Raw genomic sequence first — 11097 nt, forward strand, 5'->3', positions numbered from 1 at the left:
GCCAAGCAGCCTCATGCCAACAGAAACAAAGGCGGGGGGGCATCATGCATGTGCAGCGCAGCTGACAATAAGGCATCACAGCCGTGATATAATGTGACCAAACATGGCAGGGGACGCTAAAGGTTTCTTTTCAAGTCAGCTGGCTTGCTTTTCCTCCTCCTCACCTCCATTTTACTCAGCTGTAGAGCCCCTGATCTCTGCAGCACCAGCCCCCTCGTGTGCTGGAAACCGACCCACAGCCTCTTCGAAGGTGCTGCTCTGTGAATTTGCCTTTCTCTGGCTTCAGTGCTGTGGAGGCGGGGCCAGGAGTTGGATTTTGTTCAGCTGGTTTGACTGCAGAATGAAGGCTGTTTTGCTAAAAGGGGATGTGGCTTTTGGCATGTCTGTGGTGGGGTGGTGCCTTTCCCCCACAAACAAGCCAAGCCACCCCAAGGGCCAGCTGCCCACGCAGATCCAAGGCAGCTCAGAATGCCATAGGGCAAGCTCTCAGTGCAGGGACCAGCTGCCTTATGTCACTGCAGTGAGAGGGGCTCAGATGCTGACCTGCTGCAGGATCCGGGCAATGAACCCTTCAGATAGGGCCCAGAAGAGGGCACAGAGTGGACAGGGAGTGGGATCACCCACTCCTGCCTCTGGGAGGTATCCAGGCAATGAAACTGCCAGCTTCCCTGATTTTCCGGTTCTGTACTCCCATTGGCAGTGTGCCCGCTACCGAGGGTGCTCTGTGAGCATGCCTGATGGGCTATTTTCCTGGCTCAGAGGTCCAAGAGGACAGATCAGTGCAACACCCTAGCGAACACCAGCCCAGAATTCGACACCCTCTCTGGGGAGCACAGTTGTCTCCATGATATGTCAGGCTTCCATGAGGCCCTGGGGAAGCCGCAATAAAAAAGCTTAGCTCTGCTCTGATACAGCACTTCTCATTAGCAGATCACAAGGTGCACTGTACTTTTAGCCCCATTTTACAGAAGGGGAAACTGAGGCACAGAGCACTGACTTGACCATGTCCTCCACGCACAGCAGTAGCAGAGGTGGGAGCAGCGCCTATGCCAGTGGAGTCCCAGCCCAATACGTTAGCCATTCTTTAGGCCACAGGAGCAGCACCCCATTATCCCACCATGTTCTCTGTCAAGTTGTGTCCCACCCACTGGCTGCAGAGCTGGGCCGTAAAAATGTCAGCTCCGTCAACTTGCTGAGCTGTGCAATACTTTTTTTATAGAGTAGAACCCCCCTCAATCTATAGCTCTGCAATGGGTATATATCACAGTGTTTCTCAACCAGTGGTACAAGTACCCTTAGGGATACTCAAGAGAAGTTGGGGGGAGGGGGGCGAAGGACTTCAAGACAACTGAAATTTGGAGAAAACTGACTTTGTTTCAAGTTTTACAGCACTTTATTATTTTTGTACTTTTTACACCCAAAAATTTCATCGGCCACCTGGCTATGATAGAAAAAAAATTGTGTGTATAAAACTGTAGGTACTGGGGGTACTTGTGTATTTTTTATTAAAGGGAGACTTTATAAGAAAAAAAGGTTGAGAAACACTGTTATATAACACCAGCTGTCACAAACGCATTGGAGTATGCATGAAGAACAACGGAGAGCAACCGATCATTGACACCGGAAATCTATTTCACTCAACTACTCATCACCCGCAGTTCTGTTGGTCTGGGGCAGTCCATGCTGCCATGAGCGACCAGCGGGGCAAAGCAAAACGCAGGCCTGCTTTTGGTTTGGTTGGCTTACTTACTTTATTGAGGAGATGGCTACAATCTATCAGTACTGGTATCCCTCACAAGCTGAGGTCCGGCTGCTGCCCTCGGTCCATGGCGCAATGCCCAGGGACGCTAGGGAAAGCGCAGTCGCTGGACTGAGGGCAGCTTATGGTTCTAGGAATTTTATGAAAGGAAGTATCGACACACAAAATGAAACCCTCAGGCACAGCTGCCTCCCTTGGGGTAAATCTCTAGGCCACAAAACTAGTCTAATGAGAAGAAAACGATTACATCCGAAGAAGGGGGAGGATAAATAATTCTCTTGGTTACACATGGCTCTCACAGGAGGAGCTCTGGTATATTCCCCACTGTGGGAGGCCTGGCACATTGTTCTAGATTCACTGCCCACACTGCACCATGTTCTTCTCGTGCAATGCAGTCTCCATGCTCCTCGAGGTTGACCGTCCTCCTGGCGTGGATCAAGTCCCAAGAGACTGCCAACCAGTGTGCATAACGCACTACGTAGACTCGACCATCCAGGAGATGTACTGACTCAGCTTATCTCCTAAGGCCACCTCCAATCGTGTGGTTCCTATGGAGACAGAGATTAGAATTGCCCTTCCCTGTACAGCTGCCTGCCTTCCTGCCCAGGCATGGGTCTCCCCCCCCCACCCTTGGGCTCATCCATGCCTGCGAGGTGCCACTTGCAACACCTATGCCATGGGGGTACATCAAAACCCACTGTGTGCAGCCTCTCCGGGGGGAATGAGATGAAGGAGATGCTTCCTTTTCATCTACAAAATCAAGGTGTAGAACTAACGCCTCATAATGGACCATGACTTGATTCCACTCCTACACGTGTCCCGCTATGCAGTGACCCTTAGCACATGCCCCTCGGCTGCCGTGTTCCCCTGAGCCACGTAAGCAATGTTGCTGAGAACACCCAGGCGGTTGGGCACAGCGTGTGGCTGTGATGGTCTCAGGCTCCCTCCAGATCTCTGGTCTGCCAAGGTTCTTCAAGCCCTAAGGATGCCCCCTGACAGCCAACCCACTGCATTAAAAGATCCCACAGTCTGAGGAATACACCGGCCATTACAGAATCATAGGACTGCAAGGGACTTGGAGAGGTCATCTAGTCCAGTCCCCCGCACTCATGGAAGGACTAAGTATTATCTTGACCATCCCTGACAGGTGTTTAACCAAGTCACAGAGAGCAAGAAAGAGCAGTGAACTTGGCTCCTTGCCCCCAAGCCTTGTTGCAGCGCACAAAACCAGACCTAACTAAAGGAGAAACGGTTTCCGCTCTTCTTGTCCATAGAGGCTCCAGTTCACAAGGGCTGCTGCCTGTCTCAGGCATTTTGATTGCTTCTTTCTTGAATCCCTAAATAATGCCCAGAACATTCAAAATCCCTCTCTTTCCTCTAGTCACAGACCTAGCAAGAGGAAGACTGCTGCTCTGGCTTATGCCCAGGCAACAGGTGAGCATGGATAGAGCCGAAAGCACGTTTCCCCTGCAGCGAAGGTGTAATCTCCAGCTTGGGCAGGAGTACGTGTGCTAGCTCTGATTGAACTACTTTTAGGGTATGGTCAGTGGCACAGGCTAGCCACCAGAGCACAACTCTGAGATCTGCACTCTTGTGGCTACCCTGCTGGTTTTAGCAACTCAGCCCATGTCTACACCGGAAAACCAGGTCAACTGAGCTACATCATTCAGGAGTGTGAACATTCCCCCTCAAGCAATGTGGTTTTACCCCCAGAAGCCTGTGACCTGTCCCTGATCCAGGGGTAACTTCCAGCCTGGCCTTGTCTTTGAACGAGGAAGGACCCAGTTGATGCTGACCTAGGGCAGTGCTAAGAGAACTGTGTGTTTCATGGAGTTGCTATTTGGTCTTCCAAGTGGTGCTGGATGGCCGGGGATTCCTTGTCTTTCAAAGCTGTCACGTGTACATCGACCCAAGCCAGAAAGTACCCATCCAGCTGCAGTGTTGATATACTGGGAGAGCAGCATTTGCTCACTTTCCAAAACTGGCCACTTTGAGTGTCTCTATATGAGGTGCCCAGCCTGACACACCTTTCTCGGCCAAATCTCAGGCCTCCCCAGTGTGGAAACACTGACCTGCACGTCTGCTGCTTTTCATCCCAAGCCTCAACCCCCGAGCTGACTCCGCTGTCAATGTCTGTGTTAGAATAGCATGAGCAAGCCCCATTTCTCAGAGCCAGGCTCGGCAGATAGAGTCCCCGTTTCTTTTCCAGAAGCAAAACAGTATAATGGAAATCAATGCTTTGGTCCTGGATACGTTCAGCCTGCACAAAGGCTGAAGGCAGACTGGGCTAATCTCTGCATTCTTCAATGGAGCAATCTCTGGTTAATACTAGTAATACCTACCAATGTGGCCAGTATCATTAACCCCATTTTACAGAGGGGGAAACTGAGGCATAGGGAAGGAAACTGATTAGCCCCAGGCCACCCAGAAAACCAGTGACAAAGCCAGGAAGTAGAAGCAGGTCTCCTGAATCCCAGCCACATTGCCTCCCTCCATTTACAGCAGGAGTGGGGAACCTTTTATGGGTCAGGAGCTGCTGACCCACAGAAAAATCAGTCAGGGACTGCACACAAGTGAGAAGCAAAAAAAACCAAACAAACAACCCCTCACTGACATGGCCCCTGCCTGTGAATGAGAAAGACACTCCCCACATCCCCCTCACACACCAGAGTCTTGTGGGGCCCGGGCTAGTAGATTTTGTGCGCTCCAGCCACACGGGGAAAGGTGGGGAGGCTGAAGCACCAGTGTGGGCTCCCCAATGCTAGGGGGGAGTCCCAATCCTCAGGAGCCGGATCCAGGCGAGCTGGGGGCCACATCCAGCCCCCAGGCCTTAGGTTCCCCACCCCAGGTTTACAGCAAGAGTTTTGCTCCACTAAGGACTGCAGAGTTTGGTCCAAGCTCATCACCTTGCTTTGGGGGCTTTGCAGCTAGAGGTTGCCTTCATCAGTTAAACTCTCCTCACTTTTCACAGCTGGGAGTGCTTTTTGTTCTGGGTGGGTCTGGTGGTGATTGCTAACGCTCGCCACCACCCCCAGCTTTTCCCCCCGCTTTGCGCGCCCGGTAGGCCCCTCTCTCATGTGGATTTTCTGGTGCCTCCTCAGATACTTCTTCAGCCTGTACCGTTTCCCACACACCATGCATTTATAAGCCCCGCCCCTGGAGTGCAGCGTCTGGTGTCTGATAAGGTTCTTCTTCTGCGTGAAGCATTTCCCGCACTTGGTGCATTTGCACGGCCCCATCCTGATGTGGATTGTCTGGTGCCTGAAGAGGTTGGCTTTCTGATTGAAGGTCTTCTCACATTCGGGACATTTGTACGGCTCCTCCCGGGTGTGAATCCGCTGGTGCCTCACGAGGTTCGACCGCTGGGTGAAGCTTTTCCCGCACTCGGTACATTTAAAGGGCTCGCTCACATGGATTCTCTGATGCCTGATGAGCTTTCTGTTCATCCGGAAGCTCTCCCCACATTCATTGCACTTATAAGGCCCTTCACTGGTGTGGATCTTCCGGTGCCTAGTAAGATTCGACTTCTGATTGAAGCTTTTCCCGCACTCGGGACACGGAAATATTCTCTCTGCTTTGGGACTCTCCTTCGTCAAGGTACTTTTCTTGCATTTTGTGTTTGCCTGTCTGTCCGGACGTGAACCAGGAGTCCCCTCTTCGCTGGTTCTCTGGCGTCGTCTACGTTTTTTCTTTGGGCTGCAGCTTTCCCCATATTCTCCATCGGCTCCAGTTCCCTCTTTAATCTGGATCCTCTGGAAGGTGCCAAGAGAGATCTTTTGACTAAAGCTGCTTTCATAGTCGGTGTTGTCCTGCGGTTCTTCCTTGATGCGGGTTTTCACAATATCCTCCTTGTGTTCGCTGTCCACCTCAGCTTCTTTTGTGGCCTGGATTCCCCATGCAGGCAAAAGAAGCATCTTTGGGTTGAATTGGCTGCCATAGTCGGGGCTGGCCTGTGGCTCTTCCTTGATGTAAGAGTTCTGCTGTGCTACTGCAATGATGTTTCCCTCGTGTTCGGGGTACGTGTCTGGCTCCTCCTTGGTCTGGATTCCCCACAGAGTGCTAGGAGGCATCTTTGGGCTGGATTGAGTTCCACAGTCAGAACTTTCCTGGGGCCCATCTTCTGAATGAGCTCCTGGCATTGCAATGTTCTTCCCCAGATTAAAACTATCCTCCTGTTTGAAGGCCACGTCCGGTTCCTCTTTAATCTGGATGACCCGGAGAGGCATGCCGTTGACGTGTCCAGTGGCTTCCTGCAGCCTCTGCTTTGCATGGTTCCTCTGGTGGACATTAAAATACCTCTTAGTGCTCAAGCTTTTCCCACACTCGGTGCATATGAATGGCCCGCCACGAAGATGGATTTTCTGGTGAGCCACAAGGGTTGCACTCTGACCAAAGCACCGGCTGCAGTCGGGGCATTTGAAAGGCTTTTCCCGTTTGTGTATCTCCTTGTGTGCCGTCAGCGTCCCCTTCTTGACAAAGCTCTTCCCGCACTCGGTGCAGGCGTACGGCCGCTTTTCCTTGTGGGTTCTCATGTGGATGCTGAAGTAGATGCGTGTGCTCAGGCTCTTCCCACAGTGGGCGCAGATATACGGCCCGCCTTTGGTGTGTGTCTTCTGGTGGGCAGCCAAGCATATCTCCAACCGGAAGCACCGTCCACACTCGTCACACTGGAACGGCCTCTCTCCCGTATGGATGCTCTGGTGGGTGGTCAGGTGTCCCCTCGTGGTGAAGCGCCTCCCGCACTCGCCACACGGGTAGAGCTCCTCTGCGGTATGGATCCGCTGGTGTCTCTTCAGGTTCCCCTTCTTGCTGAAGGATTTCCCACAATCTGGGCACGTATGAGTCTTCTGGGCTGCACGTTTTGCAGGGTCTTTCATGGTGGTGCCACTCAGCACGTGGAGGAGTTTCTTCTGTGGCTGGCAGGCCAGGCAGCTGCTAGGGTGACGGAGGAGATGAGCAGGGATAGCTGGAAGGTTTGGCAAGGAGCAGTTCCAGAAAAGTCACCAAGGAGGCAAGAGTCAAAGGGCAGCGGATGAGCCCATGTTGCTCTGCTGACCAGGAGGAGAGGCTGACAACACAGGGCAGGGCAGACACGGTGGTGACAAGGGTTGTGGGGCTAACTGAATGGTTCTGCTTCTTCTTGGGGCTGCATTTTACTCCTGGAGTTTTCTTTTATCCCAACAGCAGAGATCTTCTTTTAACATTCAGAACTCCATTTTCTAGTTCCTCCTGTGGGGCTCCTGTTCCCAGTGTATCCTTCGGGATAATTTAGGCAGTCCTGGGAGTTTAGTATGCTGGATTAAAGCAAAAAGAAAGGCAAGATGTTATTCCACGTGCTATTGACAACGTTGCTTGTGCTAATGGGATCGGTTGGCCTGTTGGCTGTCACACCAGGAATTGAACCAGGGACCTCCAGAGAGGTCTGAGCCACTATAAGTCTGAGCCACTATAGCTTCCATTAAAGAGCAAAGGCTCTGGAGGTGCGGCTGTAACAGATTCCTATCTCTGCAGAGGAGGTACTGAGGGTATGTCTAGACTACATTGTTTTTTCGAAAAAACTTCACTGCAATTGCGTTCCTTCGAAATTAAATCGAAAGAACACAAGGGTTTTTTTTACATTGGTAAACCTCCAATTATGAGGAAGAATGCCTTTTTTGAAAGAGCTCTGCTGTGTGTGGACGCAGTACAGGGACATTTTTCAAAAGAAGAGGCAATTGAAAAAAGCGCAGGTGCCCTGGTGGCTATTCTGTGAATTGCAATCAGTGCTTTCTTTCGAGACAGTGTCCATGCAGTCTGGATGCTCTCTTTCGAAAAAGCAGATCGCTTTTTCGATATGGTTTTGAGGTGTGGATGCTGTCTTTCGAAAGAAGCTTGCAGTCTAGATGTACCCTGAGGGAGAAGTGGGGGTTCACAGTGAGAATGATATTTTTCCCTTTTATGGAGTCTTTTTTATTATCTTAGGTTCTCAAGACAATTTACAGATGTTAATTACTGAATTAAGTCTCATAGAGTTGTCCCATAATTTAGCTAAGAAAACAAAGGCACAGAGAGGTGAACTTTTTTAAAAAAATGAGGATAAAATTAAAATCAGCCGCATTTGTTGTAGTAATAGTTGGCATTAATAGATTGGCAGATCTCAAAGTACTTTGTAAAGGCAGGGCAGCATCATTACCTCCATATTACAGCTGGGGAAACTGAGGCACAGAACGGTTAGGTGACTTGCCAAGGTGTCACAAATTGGCAGTGATGGAATCTAAGTTGTCTGCCCTGTCCATTGGACTATTGACTCACAGGGCCACATACTCATAGGAAATCATTTCCCAGAATTGCATCAGGGTGGAAAGCATGAAGGCAGACATGAGAAAAGCATGGGTTACTGGAGGATGCTGTGGCCAAAGGGACAGGAAGTTGAGGACTCTGTTGCCGAGGTTCCAGGCTGCTGAGGGATGCGGTTGCCCCAGGAATAGGACATCGGGAATGCTGAAGGGACAGGACGTTGGAGGGATTCTGTTATGCAGGGGCTAACAGAGCAGGTAGTAGGAAATTACTGCAAGTGTGATTTTGAAAGTTGGAAATGGGAGATGTGTAAACATTTGGATAGAGCAGTCAAAGTGCAGCCGAGAGGGGCACATATTGCACGGCTAGTTGGGTGGAACTGTTGCCAATGTACAGTGCTCAGATACCGACCATCACATGGGTCACCGACAGGATAAACAGACAGAAAACTGCCCATGAGAACTCTTTTGGATTTAGTGGCATGAACTGCAAAACCAGACATTGTCCCCGCTGGAGTAGCCCGGCTGTGTGAATGGAATGGAATACAATGTTGCACAGGACAATAATGGAGAAAATGACCTGGAATGCTTTAATTGAAAAACAAAGAAAAAACAACCAAGCCTGCTTTGATTCTGGCATGTGTATATTTTTAAAGATCCATTTCTAAGTGGGCCAGCAACAGACGTGACATGATCCTAGCCCAGAATTCCCTCCCGAGGTATTTTAATCTAGCAGACAAAGACACAACAAGATCCGATGGCTGGAAATAGTGTCACTGAAGTACCACAGCGTATTTTTACCAGCGAGGGTAATTAACATGGGACGGGCTTAGCAGCGCTAATCTCTCCATCTCGGGGAATCTTCCACTCAAGTCTGGATGTCTGGCTAAGAGACGTGCCCGGTCACTCCTGTTTGGACTGGCTTCAGGCATCACTAGGTGAAATTCTCCGGCCTGTGTCAGGCAGGAGGCCGGACTGGAAGATCAAAGATGGGTTCGCCTAGGAAAACATTTTAGCTGCCTGTTAGTTTCGGCCAATGCAAACCCCTTGGCTTCTGATTCCGGCCGGATCCAAACAACAAAATCCGATTGATATTTTCTAGGGAGCCAGCTCGCAGGGGGCCCGATTCTGCCGCCTGTTACAACTCTGCCGCCCCACGGCTACGGGGGTGGCTGCACTGCGAGCGGACGGGGGTCCCCCGGGGAGCCTGTGGGAGACTCACACCAGCGGTGCGCTGCAGAGGCCTTACCTGAGCGGCTCGCCCCGGCCGGCGCGCTCCTCCCCTGGAGCCCGGGTGACCCCAGTGTTTGTGACTTGGCTGCAACTTGTGTTGCAATCGCGGCGGCTGCTGACCGAGAGGAAGTCTGTGCCCAGCGCAGCGAGAGCTACCGGAGGAAGGGTGAAGCCGAACAAAGAGCAGGAGCAGAGGGGGCGCGCACAGGGGGAGCGGCGGGACCCGGCCAGCGCCCGGCACGATTCGGAGCGGCCGCGCCCGTGGGAACGGGCTGGCGGGAGGAATTCTCCCCCCCCCCCTCGGCCTTTCTTCTGCACCGTTAGCTTTGCGGGGAAGCGGCTTCGGCTGGAAGGCTCCCAAACTCGCAGCGCCTTCTGGGAATTGTAGTTTCTCCCGTCCCCCAAAATCCTCCTGCAAGGGCAAAAACGCCCGTGGACTCGAACGGGACAAGAGCGGGTCCCTGGAGTGAGTCCCGGGTGTTTTCCTGCAGGCGGATCCTAGCGCCGCGCTGCTGCAATGCCCCTGCCAGATAATGCGCAGCGCCCCCACGGAGACCCCCCTGTCTCAAGTTCTGACTGAAGGGCACAAGCCGGTAAACCGGAGAGCTTGGCAGCTGGGTAGCAGCTCAGGGCGTCCCCTGGGGGAATGTAGCATCCCAGGGTTGGAAGAGCCCTCAGGAGTCATCCAATCCAGCCCCCTGCCCCAAGCAGGACCAACCCCAACTCAGTCATCCCAGCCAGGGCTTTGGCAAGCTGGGACTTCAAAAGCTCTAGGGATGGAAATTCCACCCCCTCCCTTGGGAACCCATCCCAGTGCTGCACCACCCTCCTAGGGAATCGTTTTTTCCTAATATCCCCCCTAGACCTCCACCACTGCAACTTGAACCCATCGCTCCTTGTTCTGCCATCTGTCACTACTGAGAACAGCCCCTCTCCATCCTCTTTGGAACCTCCCTTCAGTTAATTGAAGGATGCTTTCAGATCCCCTCTCAGTCTTCTCTTCTGCAGACTAAACAAAGCCCACAGCCTCTGCTCATAGGTCACATGCTCCAGCCCCCTAAGCATTTTGGTTGCCCTCTGCCGGACTTTCTCCAGTGTGTCCACAACCTAGCCGTAGCAGGGGGCCCAGAACTGGATGCAGTACTCCAGATGTGGCGCCCTCACTAGTGTTGAATAAAGGGGAATAATCACTTCTCTACATCTGCTGGCAATATTCCTCCTAATGCCCCCTGATATCCCATTAGCCTTCTTGGCTACAAGGGCACACTGTTGACTCATATCCAGCTTCTCGTCCACTGTAATCCCCAGGTCCTTTTCTGCCAAACTGCTGCTGAGGCGGTCGGTCCTCAGCCTATGACATTGCGTGGGATTCTTCCAACCCAAGTGCAGGACTCCCCAGTTGTCCTTGTTGAAGTACCGGGATATTGGTGCGACAGTGCCAGTGTGCAGGGATCCTGTCAGCACCTCACCCAGATTAACTAGCTAAAGACTTATTTCACAGTTGATAACACTGGGGCACAGAGCTTGAGAGGTTTACCAGGCAGGGGAGCAGCTGAGGTAGAAAAACTAAGGGGATGGTATGATGAGACTGCGTACAGTGATGTGTACCAGCCTGCTGATGGGGGGCACCAAAGGGAGCAATTGCCCCAGACCCCAGCGATTCTAGGGGGCCTGGAGTGCCCAGCCACCACCATAGCTACTCTGGCAGAGGTGATGGCGGGACCCTGACCCCCTTTGAATGGCCCTCGGAGCACTGTAACCTCGTTCCGTGCGGCTCTAAGGGCTGTGGGGAGGGGCGAGCTGCCCCATCCCCATCCCTTCTGCTCAAGG

At 52.2% G+C, this 11097-nt stretch overlaps 1 protein-coding gene across 3 annotated transcripts; it reads right to left on the bottom strand.

Annotated features, from left to right (window-relative positions):
- Window positions 1–1726: 1726 nt before the first annotated feature.
- On the bottom strand, window positions 1727–9903 carry LOC102457265 (uncharacterized). 3 transcript variants are annotated; one of them, XM_006120577.4, is made up of 3 exons: window positions 9284–9903; window positions 4894–7053; window positions 1727–2307 (listed from the first exon to the last, which is right to left on the bottom strand). In XM_006120577.4, the coding sequence occupies exons 2-3, from the start codon at window positions 6634–6636 to the stop codon at window positions 2281–2283; spliced, it is 1770 nt and encodes a 589-aa protein (XP_006120639.3). In that variant the 5' UTR covers window positions 6637–7053; window positions 9284–9903; the 3' UTR covers window positions 1727–2280. The 3 variants fall into 3 exon arrangements, with proteins under 3 accessions (XP_006120639.3, XP_006120638.3, XP_075778987.2); XM_006120576.4 differs by having other exon boundaries at window positions 4666–7053; XM_075922872.2 differs by having other exon boundaries at window positions 1727–7053.
- Between the last annotated feature and the right edge of the window lie 1194 nt (window positions 9904–11097).

This window comes from Pelodiscus sinensis, chromosome 2 (assembly GCF_052426305.1).
Source record: "Pelodiscus sinensis isolate ZL-2025 chromosome 2, ASM5242630v1, whole genome shotgun sequence".
Taxonomy (NCBI): Eukaryota; Metazoa; Chordata; order Testudines; family Trionychidae; genus Pelodiscus; species Pelodiscus sinensis.